Here is a 19,017-nt window from a genome sequence, read left to right as displayed (position 1 = left end):
CCCAGCACCTCTGTTCCCTAGTCTCCAGCTCAGCCTTTCAGGGCCGGGCGGGGAGGAGCCTTTCGAACACCTGCACCCCAACCTAATCATAGATTCCCGTGCATTTGTAAGAAATTCTACCGGTACAGAGAGGTCTACCGTTCACCCAGCCTCCCCGCACCCCTACCCCAGCGGTAACATCTTGGAAAACTCCTACGTCATCAACCAGGCTACTGACAAGGGTGTACTTCGCTGATCTTACACTTTTCCAGGCTCACGGGCATGTGCGTGTGTCCTGGGGCTGCCCACCCACTGGCTCATTTTTCTCTAGACCAGACACATACGGGCCCCGATGGGGAGCCCAGGAATGGCCCCCACCCCCCTCTGCCTTGGGAGAGCCTCCCACAGTTGACGTCTCCGTGGCTCCAGACAAAGTGCCCCATGCTGTCCCCACCCCTTGCAGTACCCCCCCCCCCCACCACTCCATTCAGAACGGCTCAGACCCGGGGTAAACAGCTTGGGGTGGGGGTCGCAGGGTTGTAGCCCCTGCCCAGGCCCACCGGTCCACCCTCCCGTTGCCCACCCACCTGGTCCTGGGGTGGTGGGGGACGTTAACATCAAGAAGAGTCAGACCTTGGGTTAAGGGGAAGAGGTACCGTCCTGCCTCCAAGGTGACAGTAGGTGACAGTCCTGTGGGTCCCAGTGACAGGCCGCACCGGGCTCTGGGGAGCAGAACGAGGGCCTCCACGGTGATTGTCCAGGAGACACCCCAAACCCTGGAGCCCATCCCAGGGCTAGATGCTGGGCTTTGGGGAAGGAGGACTGCCAACCAGCCTCCTGGCTGCCTGGGCCATGAGGGGGGCGGGCGGCCCAAGCCTCCTCCTAGGAGGGGGTTCCTGGAGCGGGTCCACGGCAGCATCAGCCTTGCCTCTGCCCCACCTTGGACGTGAGGGAGCTGGCTGGGCCTGGGAGTATGCATTTAACCCCTATATTCATTTTTTTGGTGCTGCTCTAACCCAAAACCACAAAACAGGCGACTTAAAACAACAGAAATTTATTCTCTGACTATTCTGGAGGCCAGAAGCTTGAGATCAGGATGTGGGCAGGGTTCGCTTCTTTGGGGGGGGCTCCGAGGGAGGGCGTCTCAGGCTGCCGTCCCGGCTTCTCGTGGCTGCTAGCAGTCGTCCTGTTCACCCCAATGTCTGCCTTCGTGGTCAGATGGCCTCTTCCCCTGTGTGCATGTGGGCCTCTCCTTATAAGGACACTGGTCACGGCAGATTTAGGGCTTCCCCTACGCCAGTATGACCGAATTTTAATAACACCTGCAAAGACCCTGTTTCCAGATAAGCTCACATTCAGGGGTTCCCGGTAGACATGAATCAGGAGGGGGCCCCGCTCGACCCCGCACGACCCCCTCTCCACCTGCCCCGCCTTCTGGGGGGCCTTCACACGAGTGAGGTGGACCGGGTGCGAGTGCCCTGGGCGCCCCCCTCCCTGGAGGTGGCGGAGGCGCCCCCAGCTACGCAGAGCAGCCCCTCCCGCACCTTGTCCCTGAACTCCACAGACACGTAGTAGTAGATGAAGGGGTCCATGCAGCTGTTGAGGGTGCTGAGCGCCAGGCTGGGCACATAGGCGGCGTACAGGTCCCCCCAGGCGTCCGGGCGCGGGTCCGAGTAGTGCAGCAACAGCAGTATGTTGCTGGGCACGAAGAAGGCCATGGCCGAGGCCAGCACCAGCGCGGTGAGCCTCAGTGCGTGGCCGTAGCGCGGGCCCCCGGCCGCCAGCGCGCACAGGGTGGCCCCGTAGCTCAGCAGCATGACCAGCAGCGGCAGGAAGCAGCCGAGCACGGCCAGGCAGAGGAAGACGGGTCGCCAGTAGGAGGCCTGGACGCCCACGGGCAGCGCGTCGTGGCACAGCACGTGGTCCGAGTGCGACAACTGGAAGGTCTGCGGCTGCAGCGCCAGGGGCAGCGCCAGGGCGCCGGCCACCAGCCAGGCCACCACGCAGAGCCCAGCGGCCAGGCGCCTGCCGCGCAGGGTGAGGGCCCGGAGCGGGTGCACCACGCCGAGGTAGCGGTCCAGGCTGACGGCGGCCAGCAGCAGCACGGAGCCGTACATGTGGCCATAGAGCGCGGCGGTGGTCGCGCGGCAGGCGGCCTCGCCGAACGGCCAGTGCTGGTCCTGCAGGTGGTAGGCGACACGCAGCGGCAGTGTCAGGGCCAGCAGGAGGTCGGCGGCCGCCAGGTTCATCAGCAGCATGGTGGAGGGCAGCCGCGGCACCCGGGTGGCCAGCACCCACAGCGCCAGGCCGTTTGCGGGCAGCCCCACCAGCAGGGTCAGCCCGTAGAGTGCGGGCACCAGCCTCGTGGACACCCAGCCCAGCAGCAGGGCCCGAGAGCTGTCTGGGAGCTCCAGAATGTTGCTGCTGTTGCCCCGGAGCTGGCCGGGGAAGCTGCGCAGGTGGGGTGAGTGAGGGGTCTTCTCCTGGGGCCCGCTCAAGGGCCCCACTGTGCCATCTGGGGGAAAGGGGATAGAGGTGTTGAGAGTCCAGGCGTCACCCCCACCTCCCGGCCCCAACCCCCGCTGGTGCTGCTCCCGGTGCGGCGGTGGGGGGGGGGGGCGGGGGTGGTGCTACAGTCCAGGCCCCAGCTCTCAGGAGCCCCCAGCTTGGTGGGTCAGGGCTGGACACGACACCCCCAGCCCCATGGGCTCCGGGCTGGGCTGGAGGACCCCCCTCCCCAATTCCCTGTCTCCCACTCATCAACTCTACTAGGTCTCCCCCCCAGGCCCAAGACAGGGCCCAAGGTCACTCGCCATTACCTGCCCCCGTGCTCCCCATCTCGTCGTAGGTGAGGGTGTTCTGGCTGTCATCTTCCAGGCTGAACCCCAGCACCACGGGCCACAGCAGCACGAGTATCCACATGCTGCCAGGGCTGGGCGCCGGCTGCTCTGGGCTGCGGCCGCTGACCTCAGGCTTCCTGCCTGGCTGACCCCCACCCCCAGCTTCCTGAGCGCCAGTGGAGGAGTGGACAGGGCCCAGTGAGATAAACCAGCCCCTGCCCCCACAAGCCTGCGGCAGGCCCGCGGTGTGGCCTGAGGAGGCCTGGGAGCTAGCAGTCAGTCAGTTCCACACGCGGGGGCCAGGTGTGGGGCCAGCAGGATGGGGGAGGAGGTTCCAGGCTGTACTCCCCGCCCTCAGCCCCCGGTCAGCCCAGAAAGCCTCTATGGGCCAAGTGGCTACTTCCTGCTATCCAGTCCTGTCTGCAGCCCCTGTTCCCACGACAGCCTGCCGGGTCACGTACTCAGGGGCTCTTGGCCCTTCCTGAAACCTCTCCCCACCTCCTGCCTGTGGCTGGCTGGACCACAGCCCTGCCTCCCCAGGTCCCAGATCAGAGCACGTGAGCCATCCTCCCCCGCTGCAAGCACCCCAGGTCCTCTGTGGGGGCTGCCTGCCTTATTGCTGCCTCACTCATACCCCAGCCCGCTCCCCTGGGCGGGCAGGCCCAAAGTGAGGTGCAGGGAGGGGAAGGCACTTTGTGAGACTGGGGTATCTGAGGAGGTCTTGGTCCTCGGCCCGGACCCCCAGTGCTGACCTGGGGAGCAGAGAGGAGCCCAGCTTCGGCCCCCTTCGGTGCCCAAGAGCCCCTTCTGCTCCCGTCCTGGCCCCATCCTCCCCTTGGGGCTCTTGGGAATGGTCATGGCCATACCTCAGCCTGAGAGTGGCCCCTGAGCCACCCACCCTGCAGCTGAAAAAAACGCAGAGGGGCTCAGGGGGGAGGGTACGCCTTCTCTCTTCCGCACACAATCCCCTCTGTTGCCCCTCCGGGGGAGAGGCCGCGACCATCCTGCCCTGGGGAAGCTCTTCACGGGGGTTCTCGACCAGTGTGGTCAGGGTTAGGCCACGGTGGTGGTGGGGGGGAGGGGGCGGTCTGAGAGCAAGAGAACCCTGAGGGGGTGGTGGGGGGTCAGGGAAGAAGAAATGAACTAGGGGTGGGAGAAGGGGAGCAATGTGGCCGTGTCCTGGTCTGGGAGCCTTAATCTAGCCACACACTCGAGGTCACAGGGACCAGCCAGGAAGTGACGGAGCAGTCCTGGACAGAGTCAGTGCAGCTGAGGGTGAGATGCCAAGGTCCCTGCCCCCAGCCCAGGGTGGGGGACCGAGGCCTAGAGAGCTCTGGCTGGGACAGGGTCCTAGCCGGGAGTCTCCCCCGTTTCCGGACTGTTTCCACCGGCACCCGTGACAAATTCAGCCACGCCTATGTCTCTTGGCAGTTCGTGGCCAAGGTCACGCTCAGCGCACAGGGGAACCCAGATGAGGACCCCCTCCTGCCCTCCAGGAGCGGAGCAGGGAACCTGTGCACGGGAGGCTGGGGGGCTAGCAGCTGGGCGACTCTGGGGCAGGGTGGACGGTAGCCCCCCAAGGAGGGTGGTTTGGCTCGGGAGTCCTGTGTCTGGGAATCGATGGCAAGCACACGCACACAGGAAGTTGCCCGTACCGGGGTATTCCCCGCCGCACAGAGGCGGGGATGCCTATCAACAGCCCCATCACAGAAACCACCCTGTGCCAGCCGGGGTGGGGGGCCCGACACAGGAGGTGCAGGGCGACCTGCCATGGTGAGGCACTTGTTGGAGGACGCTGGGGGGCAGCTGCTTTGGGGAGAGGGACTTAGGTGCCTACTTTTCTCTGTGTGGTTTTTTTTGTACTGGTGGAATTTTCTATATCATCTGTCACTTTCCATAAAAACCTCACATTTTATTTATTTATTTATTTAGCTCCGTGCCCAGCATGGAGCCCAACGCGGGGCCTTGAACTCATCACCCTGACATCAAGACCCGAGCTGAGACCGAGAGTTGGACGCTTAACTGAGCCATCCAGGTGTCCCCAAAACTCACATTTTTTAAAAAGGGTAGAATAGTAGCTTTAAAAAGGAGGGAAAATCTGATACAAGCTCTTCCACAACATGGCTGAGCCTTGAGGACATTATGCGGAGTGAGATAAGCCAGTCACAAAAGCATCAAAGCTATATGATCGCCAAAGATGAAGTCCCTCCAGGGGTCGGGTTCTCAGGAACAGGAAGGAGATGGGGGGCTCCAGGGCCTGGGGGCGGGGGCCGGGAGTCCGCGTTTCGTGGGGACGGAGTTGCAGTTTGGAAGATGACGAGTCCTGGAGACGGAGGGTGGGGATGGCCGCACAACCATGTGAAGGTACTTAAAGCCACTAGACTGGGTACTTAGAATGGCTAAATTTTATGTGCATTTTAACACAATTAAAAACTTATTTAAAATAGTGGGGTGGGGGGAAGGGCAATCAGATCCGAGTCAGTAGCTAGTGCTGGATTCCTTCAGCTTGCAGCCCCACCTGAACCCCCAGAAGCCCCCAGAGCCCCTCTTGGCCCACCTCACCGTCTCCGGTGTTGGATGGAGGTCAGAGCCCCAGTTAGAGACGCCACGAGTCCTTCCAACGTGACGCCTCTCGCGGAACCGTCTTCGTGGAGACCGTGATTTCCTTCTGTTGTACTCTGAAGGCAGATGGGCACCCACCGCTGTGCCCCCATTTCCCCTGATTCCCGCACCGGGCCTCAGCCCGTGGGCAGGGACAGTCACCCACTTCCGGCCAAGAAGAGGGTGCTCTGACCCCGGCCAGCTTTGAGGTCTGGCTCCCCCAACCCCAGATGCCCCGTGTCTCCTCCCGGGGGACCTCAGTCCCAGCTGCTCCATCGGGCCCCATGCTGGAGCTCGGAGCTCGGACAAGGCGCCGGAGACCCTCGGGCAACCTTCCAGCGACCGTGGCTGTGGAGGTGCTGGGTGCATTCAGATCTCACCCCACACCTCCAGCCCTCAGCCTCCTGCTGGGAGGTCCTACCTCCCCCCAGTCCCCACCCACCCCTCTTGAGACGGCCTTGAGGTCAACTTGCTGTTCAGAACAATCAGCCTCCTTCTCAGCCAGGACATCAGGGGCAAAGTGTGGCTTATACCTTGCAAAAGGTATAACAGAATAAGAGGAGAGAAATAATAGAATAAATAACAGAATAAATGTGCATCAGGCCCCACTGGAGAGCCCCCCTCCCCCCCCCCCGCCACCTCCGCAAGCATCACACACCTGCTCCCTCTACCACCCTGGGGAGGGGAGGGCCGCCTACCTGGTCCTGCGGCTCGGCCCCTCCCCAGACTTGAAGGAGGGAGGAAGAGAGGTGGGCGGCGGTGACGATGGAGGGCTGCTTTATTCATCAGGCCTGTTTCTCACTGCGGTGCAATCCAGGGCTGCAGACGCGGTGGTTGGAATGACAGGCCCTTAGGATCTGGCGCCTCCGCGGGTGAGGAGTCCGGGCCTGGCAGGCCGGTCCCCTGCTCAGCGCCTCACCAGGATGCAGGCTGGGCGTCCACGGGGCCGGGTCCTCATCCACACTGGTCATTCCCCCTTCCCAACAGGGCCAGGAGACCCTCTCTCCAGTCTCTCCTCTAGCAACCTGATCGCAGCCATAGGGCCCGCCCACTCCGGGGACCCGGTGCCCTTTCCCATGCCCTTCCCAGAGGCTGCAGCGGCCAGGACCCACACCCCAGGACACCTCTCCCCAGCGCTTCCAACCGGAAGGCCAGTCCGTGGGCACACAGGGCCCCGAGACCCATCCTCGACGTGGGCTTGAGGCAAGGAGGAATCTGGGACAGCTGAGCCTCATTCACCAAACTCCCCAGAAGCCCCGACTCTCTGGAGGGGGAGGTGTGGAGCACCAGGGGACATCGTGTGTGGGGTGCACATGGACGAGGGGTTCCCTGGAAGGCAGCAAGGACCACTCGGGGAGATGGAGGACCGCACCTGGGAGAGGACAGACCCCATGGGCAGCGCAGTCTCAGCTCGGAGACTCGACTGGTGAGGCCTGGCGGTGGGCACTGGTGGGGAAGTGGAGGAAAAGGCCAGCCAGGAGCCTCAAGGGGTATCCGCTAAGAGGACCCTAAGAAGAGCTGTGGTCTCCCACTTCCTTGGAGGCGGGGCTGGATGGGAGCAGGCCCAGGTGAGCTCAGAAGGGGTGATGACAAAGTCACAGGAGGTGTGTTGAGAGGAAGGGGGGGCCCAGCTGGGAGCAGGGACCAGAGAGCACGGAGGGAGGGTGGCTTTGTGGGGTGCGGGAGGGAAAGACACCGTGCTGGGCAGGCGGAGCAAGCTCAGAGCCAACACCAGTCTTTAAATTGGGTTTCCCATGCACAACACTCAAAGGAAACACCGCTCCTCTCCTTTCTACTGAAAATAAAAACTGAGTTGGGAATGAACTTTCCAGAAAACTCTGTGGGTGGGGTGACACCCTGGGGCGGGAACAGGGCCCTCCTGCAGAGGCATGGGGTGGCCACAAGGGGGCGGCACTTGGGGTCTGGGAACTGCGGGGGCGCAGGGGCAGATGGGGATTCGACGGCAAGCAACAAGGCCGGAGAGGATCTCATGGAGTTAGGTCAATATTTAATTTTTAACTTTAATGTGCAAATAAATAGAAAAGGAAAACTACATTCAAAACAGCTGCAAAGGAAGTACAAGCCCCAGAACAGAAATTCTTCAAAAACAGAAGAGACGCTCCCTAGAAGCATGCAGGGCGGGGCTCGGCAGGGTGTGGCCCACACCCCAGGCCCACACGGAGGCACGGAGGGGGCCACGGGCTCCCAAGGATGGCGCCGGGAAGTTCTGGTTCAGGAATTCTGGTAAGTTCCCTTCTTACAAAACAAGGATGTGGACAAAGTGCCTGGTAGACTTGAGCAAACACGGGCTAGGAGACCCTGGGCGGGTCACGCTGGCCCTGGAATCGCCCAGACCCCGAGTCAAAGGTTTTGCAAACCTTGAGTTCCACAGGTAACTCCTAGAAAACTTCTAGAAACACGTCTCCACTTCCCAGAACCGCGGATTTGGCACAGCTCAGTTTTGGGAGGGTGAGGGCTGGCTGCTGGGCAGGAGGCTGCACACAGGGATGGTTCTGGGCCCCGCTGTTGGTCGATCCCCTTCCGATGGTGCCAGAAGCCCGGCCAGGGCTTCTCAGGGTGCAAGAATTCTAAAGACCTGGTCCCTGGCCCGAACTGCTTGGCATTCTTGGCACAGAAAACCTTGCACACCTCTGTAGGACAGTTGCCTCAGCCCCTCACGCCCATACCCCGTCCAAGCGGTGGCTGTAGGAAGGGCAATGTCAAGGGCAGGTCTGCAGAGTCCCATGAAGAAGGCTCTCACTGCCCAAGGAACCGTGGGACTTGGCTGTTGCAGAAGTTACAACCACTAAGAGAGCTTATGAATAAATATGTGTGTGCATATATATATTTTTCTAGAATGTCCTTCTTAGGTACACGGTCGCACCGCTAGGCCCTCCCAGTGTGGGGCCGCTTGAGCTCAGCGGGAGTCTCAGGCTGAGCCCCCTCCCCTTGAGAGCTCCGAGTGCGGCTGCCAGGTCAATACAGGGTTAGGAGTCTCATTTTTTCCAGAGTGGGGTCTTCTCGACAGTTCTGGTGCTGCCCACCCACTTTATATCTTGACAAAGCAGAATCTCAACAGTTTGGCTGAAAGGGCTCCTCCTGCTTTCAAAGTGACCAAGAACCCCAAGCATCAGCTGGGCCTAGCCCAGGCCCCGACTACCAGATGCAGGCACGGCCCAGCTCGGGAAGTTTCTGGAAGCTTTCGGAACCATTCAGGAAGGACGTGCTTTTCAAGCAGCTCCACCCCAGCCCGACTCCTTCGATGCTGGGGTCTCTCGAACCCCAACACACACCCCCGCCCGGTTCATCACGGACTTTCCCAGACACTGTATGCACAAAAGGACCGGTGGTGCCCCCGCCTGGGGATTTGGCACGTGTGACAAAAGCGGCCCAGCAGGTGCATAAGGCAATCACTTGCTCCCTGGCTCGCATGTGGATCCTCCCCCTTCCAGCAGGGAGTGAGCCCCCCCCGAGTTCAAGGGCAGGAAGGACTCAGGTTTGGCACAGGACGGGCCCAAAGGAAGCAGGGAAGCCGAAAGGGATGGCAGCACGGGGCCACAAGCCAACACAACCCCACCGTTCTCGGGCGCTCGCAGCCTGTAGCAGCGAGGCTGGGGGCCGCTCTGCGCCCCTCAGCTGGTTCGTGAAAGCGCCCGGTGCAGCTGTGCGCCGGGGCAGCGGCCGCGGACGGAGTCAGGGCGAGGCTGCACGGCGACTGTACTGCACCCGGTAGCGGGTCACCGGCAGCCCGTGCACGTGCGCCGTCTCGCAGAGCGTCTTGCAGGGCACCATGTCTTCGTCCTCCTCGCCCATCAGCCAGTCCTGCACCAGGCCGGCCGCCTCCACCGTCACGTTGTCCTCCAGCCAGCGGCCGTGCCACTCCTCGAAGTGCTGGTGGTGGCGCAGCAGGACCAGGGGCTGTACCTGGTGGGGGGGGGGCGGGGGGGGGGAGCAGGGGTGCGGAGTCAGGGCAGCCCCAGACGGCCGTGGGCCAGAGCCCGGAGCCCAGGGGCGCACCCCTCCCAGGCGGCCGTGGGCGGGGAGGGGCACCTGCTTGGCCCGGCAGAGAGTCCCGCGGCGGTACATGTAGTCCTCAGAGTTGACGATGAACATCATCTTGTGGGTGCTCAGCTTGAAGCGGCAGTCCACGTTGCAGGCGCTCTCCACCCCGACCAGCCGCTTCCAGGAGCTCTTGGCCTCACCCCGCAGGGCGCGCACCTGCTCACACTGCCACCTGCGGAACTTCTTGAGGTTCCTGGGGGCGAGAGGAGGATCTGCAGACTGGGAAATCCTCCGGGCACGTAAGCATCGGGGAAGGCATCCGACTTCCCCGGGGTTGGAGAAATGCAAATGGAAGCAGTGGAAACCACCACCCAACCCCTCCCACCAGCAACGCGTGAAACCCAGTCAGGGCCCGGTGCTGCCGGCGGCGGGAGGGGCCTCCCTGGGCCCGCGGGGAAGGAAGCGCATGTGCGGGTCCTCTTACCTCTGCAGAAACACGGGCTTCAGGAGGAAGCCCTCAGTGGGCGAGCTGGACGCCCCCTCGGTACCCACGTACTGCTCCACGTACCGAGCCAGGTGCTGTGGGGCCAGAGGGAGGCAGGCCTGTGTTTTCATCCCCACCCCGCAAAAGCATTAGGAGGATGGCAGCTAGTGAGAAGCGGACGCGTGACGGAAGCCACCAGACGGCGGCTCTGGATGGAGCACTCGTCTAGAGCCGTGAGTTCGACAGCTGTGGCACTTCATGCTCACGTGGATAAATCCCTGCCACGTCTCATCCTCTCTGTCCGTCACGTGACAAGCTCACACAGGGAACCGGGCCCTCACACAGAGGAGAGCCGGGTCTGGAGAGCAGGAACGACATCAAGACACACGCAGCAGGGCAAGGCCAGGGAGGAGTTGGGGATGAGCAGAAGGCAGGGCTTGCAGGGGCCGCCTGGGGCTGTGTTGGGCATGGCCTGCAGTGTCCCATGACCCTTCATCTACTCGCCACCCTCTAAAAGCCAGAGGCTCCTCCAGACTCAAGCCTAACCAAACCACATTTGCTGGAAATTTCCGGAAGAGGCAGGATGTGCAGACCCCCGAAGCACATAGGAAAGGATGCAGTGAGGGAGCCCCCCAGCTGGCTGTGGTGGTGGTGGGGGGGGGGGCCCTGACACTGTGAAGCAGGCTGGGGGCTTACAGGCCCCAGGACCCCAGGTGGAACGTGCATCCCGGAGTGAGGCCAGGGGATTTCTCCATCTCTGAGTCACGGAGCGCGAGCCAGGGCTCTGGGCTTTGTGCACGTGGAGCGCAGGCTCACGCACCCCAGGGTCTCAGCGACCATGCGGAGCGCGGGCCCAAAGGGGGCATCACAGTGTTGGCGGCAGGCGGGAGGAGCCAGGAACAGGGTTGTGGGGGGAGGGCGGCCCGACTCTCACATGGCCTCCTGCCCCGGAACACCCCCACTGGCTCCCCGCTCAGGCTTCCAAGGACAGCGTTCGGGCTGCAAGTGAGGCTTCTCTGGGTGGACATTCGGCAGCCTGGGCTTGGCCAGTGTGTGCCCAGGGCTGTGGGGGGGGGCCCACAATGCTGGCCGTGGGTGCCCCTGACCCCCACGGTGGGTTCGAGGTGCAGAGCATGGGGCTGAGGTTCTCACCTGGACCTCCACGGGGTCCTCTGTCTGGGCCTCCTCGGTGTCTAGAAGCTCGATGGTCATGATCACCTGCCCTTTGCGCTGGAGGAACATGACCTAGGGAAGAAGGGGGACGAGCAGCTGAAGCCACGGGGAGAGCCCAGGTGAGGCTGAAAAGGCATCTACGACTGCCTTCCCCGGCCTCCAGGGCCCAGTAAGAGGAGTGTGTGGTTATCGGGCAGGCTGGCAGCCACGTCAAGGCCTGGCCCCAACCCGCCTCCTGCACCCGAGCAAAGCCGCTGGTCCCCCCCCCTCCCCGTTGCGAGCACCCCTCCTCGCAGCCCCGGCCTCGTGGGGGACAGAGCGCGGCCCCCCCCTTACCTTGAAGCAGTTCTCATCGGCCATGCACCGCTCGGCCTTCCACTGGTAGCTGGTCTCCCTGGCGGCGCGCACGCAGCGGGAGGACAGGTTCCCCCCCGCGGCACCCCGCTTCTTCTCATTCAGGTAGAGCTCCACCACCTTCAGACAGACGTCATCGCTCACGAGGTGGTGCAGCTGCGGGGAGGGAGAGCCAGTGGGCGCCCGGCAGGCCGCCCCCTGGGGAGGGGTGAGGCAGAGCTGCCGCCCACCTCCCGCCGGAGGCCGCACGGTGCCCAGGGAGGAGGTCCGCCAAGTCCACAAGGTGGGCCTGGAGGCCAGGGTGCACCGGGCCGTGCTGGGCAGCCGCAGCACTAGGGACAGGTGGCACCGGACCAGATGGGAGACCAGACCAGCCTGGGCGTGAGGAACGCACAGAAAAAGTACCGAAAAAGTCCCCAAAATGGGGACGGGGATTATCCCAAGGTGGTGCCGTGGCAGATAATCTTCCCTAAGTGTTCTGCTATCAACACAATTAACTCTTGTAATCCCTATAAACGGACTTAAAACCTGCAGCTGCAGGAAGGGAGGAGCAAAGGAAGCAGCCGGGCGGCGGCGCCCTGGACAGGCTTCCGCAGACTCGGGGCCTTCCCCGCCGCTGCTTTGTTGAATAAATACAACGTGTGGCCACACGTAAATCTCACATGGTGCCTGGCACGCGGCAAGGTCCCAGTAAACACCGGCCGCTGTTACTGAAAAGAAGAAATGCTAATCAAACAAGGAAGAAGAGGCAAAGAGCACCAACAAGGCCCCGCAGGCTGCCGACGGTGGCACGGAGGGCCCCGAGAGCATGCGGCCTGCTGGAAAGCGGGGAGCTCTCGGGGCAGGGGGTCCTGGCCCCTACCAGGGCTTCGGCTAAATACCCCCGTTTTTCTAGCTTTTAAGAAAAAAAAAAAAAAAGAGTTCTACAGGAGACACTTGTGGAAAGGGGAATTAAAAAGAAAAAAAAAAAAAAAAACATTCATCAGAGTGTCCAGTCCGGTCGAACCCTCTGGGTGCTACAGACGAGGCTGCTGTCCCCAGAACGGGGGCCCACTGGGGGCAGACTGGAGACGGCCAGCCCCGGGATGCATGCCCAGCCCTGTAACGGCCTGAGCACTGGGGGCTGTCCCCGTGCCAGAGGCCAGGCCGCGGGTGCCTGCCCACGGGGAGGGCTGAAAGGAGGCAGGACTGGGGCTGTCCGGAAGACCCACCGAGCTGCACGCTTCGGATCTGGGCACGCTTCTGGGGGTGTTTTTGCCTCAAGGACAAGTCTGTAGAGCCTGAAAAGAAATGCCGTTTCTAGCAACCGTATCTGGGTGGGAGGCTCAGGACACTATTCTTTCCTTGGCTTTTTTGCTTTCCGGCGAATAGCCTTCCTGGGCAAACAGGAAACCAAGTCAAGCTGAACAACAATTCTGGTGGTAACTGAGCAGGACTTACGTCCCAAGACCACATCTGCCTCATTGCGGGGTTTGCTGTTTATAATAACGTGACTGATTCACGTGCCTGACTTTCTCTCGTGGACACTCAGCTGTCATGTCTTTTTTGCTATTCTCAGCGATGCGGGTAACTGGCCGACCGTCTCCCTCCAGGAGGAGCGGGCCGTGGTTCCTCACGTGTCGCTACCCTCAAGAAAGCTGTGCGGACCAGGAGTCAAATGAATCCCTGTACAACTGCCAAAAGGTGGCAACGACACACGCGCCCATCCGCAGGCGAGTGGATGAACCAATGTGGTCACTCACTGCCACTGCACTGTTCACGGGAAATCGGTGAATTTTGTGTTACGTGAATCCTACCTCAGTAAGAACAACAAAAGGAAGGTGCTGACCCTGGGGATGAAAACAGGGCCTCTCCCGAGGGGCTTGAGGCCGCCCGGCGCACGCTCACCTGCCTGGCGATGCTCTGCACCAGCTTGTCCATGGTGAAGCCCACATAGGCGTGGATGGTAAACATCTCACGCAGTGTGTCCTCGTACTGCGTGGGGTCGATGCTGCCCTCCAGCAGGCTCCGCACCATGTCCAGGAAGGCCGGGTAGTACTCCTCCAGCTCCACCTCACCTGAGGGGCGGGAACCGCGGTCACCCAGGGCCAGAGACTCGCGCGGCCCTCACCGAGATGAGCCCGCGTCTCTCCCACCACAGGCTTCCTCGCACTGGCCCCGAGGAGCCACCTGCGTCCCCGCCCGGCGGGGGAGGGGAGCACCCGTGCAGCCCCCCTGGGGGCCCCAGGCCTTACTTGGCTGCTTCAGCCGCAGCTCCATGGCGGGGTCGTTGCCCTTCTCGCGGCGGCCCTCACAGAGCAGCTTCTCCCCTCCTTCTCGGTCCGATACTCCAGGAGCTGCTTCTGCGCCTGGCGGTAGATCTTCAGCAGCCTGGAGCAGAGAGTCTGGTGGAGGCGCAGGAAGAAGTACCAGTTGTTGTTGGCGAAGAAGAGGCTATACACGTCGTCCAGGGGCTTGTGCTGCTGTGGTGGTTGCTCGGCGGCCGGCGGCTCGCCCACGGCCCCCTTCTCCTCCGGCGGGCTGCTCTGTGGCCCTGGCGCCGGCTTCTTCCGGTCACCGGGGTCAGCGCTCTGGCCCTGGGGGCTCCCCCGGCCCTCATCGGCAGAGTCCTCAGACGCGCCCAGGTCCAGCTGCTGGGAGAAGAAGAGGCTGGGCACGAACTGGTGCACCAGCTGGTGGATGGTGCCCTGGTCCTCCTTCTGGATGGCTGGCTGCCGCTTCACGTAGTAGCTGATGAGGGCGGCCGCGTCCTCCAGGATCTGCCTGTCCTCATACACGAAGATGAGGTGCGGCTCGCTGGAGGGGGCGCTACGGCCCTCGGAGTGCTGCTCCTGGTGCTGGGGGGACAGGGGGCCATTAGGCAGGAAGTGACCAGCTGGGAGAAGTCCAAGATGTGGGGGATGGGGCCAGGGCCACAGGGCTCTAAAAGCATCACACTCTGATCCGGGTGCAGCCCAGCGCCTCCCGCCTGCCCGGTCCCATTCCCCAGCCTTTTACTCCAACCACTGTCCTCTCTCGGTCTAGAGTGGTTTGATCTACAGGAGCATGGTCAGCCCCATCACACCCCCCAGGCCTTCCTGCACTGCTCATGACAGGACCGCCGTCCCTGGCATGTCGTCCTGCAGCCCCCCCACACCTGGCCTCTTTCAATGCTTCAGGGGTGCTGAGCTCCCTCCTGCTGTGTGCAGGACCTCTGCACATGCCCCTCTGTTCTCTGGCCCTGGAAAACCACAGCCCCTGCTCAGTCTTTATCCAGCTCGTGACTGCTTCCTACAAACCTGTAGATGATCACAGTCCCTCCAGACTGCCTTGAACTGCCTGCTGAGGTCAGGCCTGATGACGCTCTCTCCTGGGTGACACCGATGCCCAGCACCAGGTACCAGGCACCGAGGCTGACACACACCCAGGCTCTCGGAAAAGTGAGCGTGGATGCCATCCCTGCGGGTGGGGAGCTCCCGGGGGCAGGGCCGGGTTTCCCTCACCTCTCAGTGACCAGCCTGGGGTACAGCACTGAGGGGTCTCCTTGCACAGCCATGGAAGGAGTGACTGACAGACAACAGGCGCAGGGCCTGGGCCTCGGCTTTCTGGGGTGGGCGACTCCTGTCTCTTTCCACCAGAGGTCGTGCTCCCCCGGTGCCACTGAATTCTGCCACAGCCCGAGACCGCCTTCCCCCAACAGGGAGGAGTCCTGAGAGCTGGTGTGCCCGGCGCCCGGCTCTGGCGTGACCTTTCTCCTACTGCTTTGTGAGTCCCGATCCCATTTGTGCCCCAAACGCCCTCAAAAATCTTTTCAAGTCCTTTCCCTGGAGCAAGTTTCAAGGCACAGAACACAGAACTGTGCTCTGCTAACGCCCAACCGCGAGGTGCCGACCTCCCTATGCACGAAGGGCTTGCACGTGCAAAGCTCACAAGGCTGGTGGGCTGACCTCTGGCCCCAAACAGTGCCCTGCCCTTTCCTCTTGGCCCCCAGGGCAAGAGCGAAGGAACTCAGCGGTGACCGTGGTGGGCCTCACGGGTCATCTCATCAACGCTCATTCTGACGATGTCCCACAGACCCTATTTGGGGGAGTGGGGGTGGCGCTCTCGGGCCTGGACCACCGACTCGGGGATTCAAGTGAGGAAGCCAACTAGCTGCAGGTGGGCCCTGCGGGGCCGAGGGTGGCCCAGGGCAGGGAGGCAGGAGGGAAAGGGCTTCCTATCACAGGCCCCTGCAAGCAGCTCACTCCCTGCACGCATTTTTCGATGCCTAAATCCTCGAAGCCTGGCCCCAGCCCTGCCTCAGGTCTGTGGTGCAGGCCCCACGAGCCTTACTGTGTCAAAGTTGGCAAAAAGGCGCTGGGCAGTGGCTAGAGGCAGAGCCCTAGGGCCCAGAGCCCTGGTCGCCTGTGACCGGCCTCGGCAAATGGCCACCTCTCCTGCCTTGGTTTCATCGCAAAACCGGGACAATAATACCGCATTGTAAGGTCTGTGAGCATGTGTCGGATAGAACGTTCCTTCTCAGGGTCTACCTGGGCCGGGCACACAGCTGGCAGCAGAGAAAGGAAAGCTGAAGTCACCTGAAGGAAGGTCCATCGAGGCCCCAGGGGTAAGCGGGGAGGGGAGAGCCCCCTGCCAGCCGCGGCGGAACCGCTACAGTTCTCCCCCCGGACCCGCTCCAGTCTGACTGCCACAGGAACACACCCTCCACCCCGACACAGCCCTGCAAGAGGGGTGCTGGGGAAACAGAGGAACAGAGAGCCGGCAGCCTGCCTGAGACTGGGAGAGCCGGAGGTGGAGCCGAGACCCCTTGCCTGCTCAGCCCTGCGCAGAGGGCCTCACCTCGTCATAGACGCTCTCGATCTCGTTGAGTAAGCTCTTGGAGCGAAGGGCCTTGGTGTCGTTCTGTTTGAAGTTTACGGCCTGATGGTCCAGGGACTTGAGATACGCCTTCTCGTACTGCTCCCGCCAGATCTTGTTGAAGCCCTGCTGGGCCTCCCGCCACTCCTCCTCCTTGGCCTTCAGCCTGCAGGGTCAGAGGCGCTCAGCATGGGGACAACCCCGGGCACCCACCATGGGCAGCCTGTCATCCACCCACAGGCCCTGCCGAGTGCATTCCAAACTCGGGAAGCCGGCTCCCAGCCTGGGCCACGGGTTCTGTGCTGAAGAAAAGAGGACGGGCAGGAGCAACAGCTCTGCAGAACCAATGTGGCTGGTTTTATAGTTTCTCAAGATATCGCTGCCCCAACACCTCCTCCCTGCCCTGGCCCATGGCACTGCCCACACTCTGGGTAGGTGCTAGATCAACCACGGGGCTCACTCGCTTGGCTGCAAACCCCACGAGAAGGGTCTATGTCAGCCTGGCTCAGCTCTGCAACTCAGGGCTGAGCACAGCACGTGGTCAAGGGCAGCCACTTCATTAATAATTAATACCTGTTCACTAGCACAAAAAGATTCCCCAAATGTACTAAGTAAAAGACAAGCTAGGACGGTCCTATTTGTGCTTTAAAATAGTTACTTTTCGTGTTTAGATACGATTATGTGCATGGTGGTAAGTTCTAGAGGAACAGAAACAATTGTTCAGTGGTGCTTTTCTCTTGGGAGTAGAACGGGCGACGAAGACAGACTGGAAACCGCACTAAGCCAGCCCGAGGCCCCGCGGAGCCCCTCCCAATCACACTGGTGACAAACAGCACTAATGAGCCCCCCGGGGACGGCCTGCGGCGGGGGGGGGGGGGGGGGGGGCCGCCAAAATCTGGACACCTTTTCAGGACGACGGGGACGGCAGTGACAGGGTTTTTCTTGAGGCTCTCGATGATCTCTGGAGCCTTGTCACCGTAAATGCGGTGGATGGCGCGGCGCTGGATCACCTCCGACGTGCCCCCCAGACAGTCGTCCAGCCGGAACTTCTCCTGGTCTTCAGGTGCCATCCGCGAGAGCTTCTTCTGCACACTTTCCAACACGCGGATCGTGGCCAGGTTGGTCTCCAGGACAACATCTAACTATGGAAAGGAAGGCAGGGGCTGGCTGTTGGGGGGCAGCGGGGCCCTGGGGACCGGCCTAGGTCGGCAGAAGAGAAGTGTGGACAGAACTGGTCAACTTCTGTGTCTTGGAGGCGGGGGGGGGGGGCGGGGGGGGGGGATGATGGACGCCAGGCCGTGGAGGCCCTGAAGCGGCTCCAGGGGCCCAGAGCAAGAAAGGCTGGTTACGGGGCTGGGGTCCGACCTTGGCAATGGTGCAAGCCAGGTGCCCACGAAATAAGACTTGTGGGCCCCTTCCCACCGCATGAACATCCAGTGGCTAGAACACAGGTGGACCCATCTGAGGAGGGGTACGGTCCCCAGGCTGACCCCACTTCACGGGCATCAGGGGACAATAAAAAGGGAGGACTCGAGGTACTTACAGCCCCGGGGAAGACTCTCCAGGGCACGTGCTGATAGGGAGCCAATTCCCAAAGGCACACACTGTGTGATTCCACTTATGACAAAGTGACAGAGCTGGAGGACAAGTCAGGGGCTGCCAGGGGTCGGGAGGGAAGTGGGGAGGGCCATCAAGGGCGGCAGGAGGTTATCCCAGGGGTGGGGGAGCGGCGGAGTACCTTAGCGGTGGAGGACACTCGCGCGCGCACACACACGCCACACACACACGCACACAGGCGTGCACAAATACAAGTTCAACTATGGAGATGTGAGTAAGCTCTCAGGGTGAGTCAATGGCAACCTCCTGGCTGGGACGCTGTGCCCGCGATTTTACAAGCTGTGACCGCTGGGAGAAGGGTCCCCGGGATCACTTGCTGCATATAAATATACAACGATCTCAATAAGCGTTCCAATGAAAAAAATTAAGGTAACTTGAACTGATTAATTAAATGTAAATAAATACATATATTTAAAATCGAGGGGCGCCTGGGTGGCTCAGATGGTTAAGCGTCTGCCTTCGGCTCAGGTCATGATCCCAGGGTCCTGGGATCGAGTCCCGCATCGGGCTCCTTGCTCAGCGGGGAGTCTGCTTCTCCCTCTCCCTCTGCCTCTTCCCGGGCTTGTTCTCTCTCTGTCTCTCCCGCAAATGAATAAATAAAAATCTTTAAAATCGAAAGAGACAGCACCATTGCCCTAGCCAGCCTAAAGGCCGGCAAGGCAGAACAGGGACACTTTTGGGTGCTGCCCCCTGCTGGAAGGTGCTGGAATCCCAGCTCCTAGAAAGGAGACCGGGGAGGGTGGAAGGGAAGATGAGGAGACGCGTGGGGTGGAGCGGGAGAAAGAGTGAAGTGGAGCGGGGGGGGGGGCGGGCTCGCACCCCACGCCCCCCCGGCCCCAGCAACACCAGCGCACGCACCTCAAAACGCTCGTCCTCACAACGGTGCAGCTGCTCTTCGTAGGGGGTCTTCTTGGAGCTGACGAAGGTGGAGTCCTCGGACCAGGAGGGGAAAGAGACCCAGGTGTCGTTCAGCACCTGCACCGAGAGGAAAAGCCATGACCAGGGCGGGAGGCCCCGGCGGCCAGAACCGTTTGCTGTGCCGTCTGGCACAAAAGATATGGAGACAGGTAACGAAATCTGCATTTTACAGGAAATCACCTTCTCATACAAATAGCAACCTTAATTCTAAAG

The 19,017-nt window shown here is 61.8% G+C and overlaps 2 protein-coding genes across 2 annotated transcripts in view; both read right to left on the bottom strand.

Moving 5' to 3' along the window:
• Positions 1-1,046: 1,046 nt before the first annotated feature.
• On the bottom strand, positions 1,047-3,108 carry F2RL3 (F2R like thrombin or trypsin receptor 3). Its single transcript, XM_027586021.2, has 2 exons — positions 2,799-3,108; positions 1,047-2,494 (listed from the first exon to the last, which is right to left on the bottom strand). Exons 1-2 carry the CDS (start codon positions 2,899-2,901, stop codon positions 1,425-1,427), a joined length of 1,173 nt encoding a protein of 390 aa, XP_027441822.1. The 5' UTR covers positions 2,902-3,108; the 3' UTR covers positions 1,047-1,424.
• A 4,303-nt stretch (positions 3,109-7,411) lies between these two features.
• SIN3B (SIN3 transcription regulator family member B) overlaps positions 7,412-19,017 on the bottom strand; it is a 35,802-nt gene continuing 24,196 nt past the window's right edge. Inside the window, 11 exon segments of the mRNA XM_027584324.2 lie at positions 7,412-9,344; positions 9,471-9,675; positions 9,907-10,001; positions 11,059-11,151; positions 11,416-11,589; positions 13,321-13,490; positions 13,668-13,742; positions 13,745-14,270; positions 16,252-16,435; positions 17,173-17,411; positions 18,745-18,861. Coding sequence (XP_027440125.2) covers positions 9,114-9,344; positions 9,471-9,675; positions 9,907-10,001; positions 11,059-11,151; positions 11,416-11,589; positions 13,321-13,490; positions 13,668-13,742; positions 13,745-14,270; positions 16,252-16,435; positions 17,173-17,411; positions 18,745-18,861 — 2,109 coding nt within the window. The 3' untranslated portion in view covers positions 7,412-9,113.

Source organism: Zalophus californianus, chromosome 1 (genome assembly GCF_009762305.2).
Source record: "Zalophus californianus isolate mZalCal1 chromosome 1, mZalCal1.pri.v2, whole genome shotgun sequence".
Classification (NCBI taxonomy): Eukaryota; Metazoa; Chordata; class Mammalia; order Carnivora; family Otariidae; genus Zalophus; species Zalophus californianus.
The sequence above is the reverse complement of the archived record's forward strand: the minus strand, read 5'-3'. Positions and strand labels throughout refer to the sequence as shown.

What these genes read in the sequence shown, in the direction of transcription:
- F2RL3 (XM_027586021.2), bottom strand. Translation starts at nt 2,901, where the DNA reads ATGTGGATACTCGTGCTGCTGTGGCCCGTGGTGCTGGGGTTCAGCCTG. An exon ending in GATGGGGAGCACGGGGGCAG is followed by an intron (nt 2,495 to 2,798) that starts GTAATGGCGAGT and finishes CCTTTCCCCCAG; the next exon opens with ATGGCACAGTGGGGCCCTTG.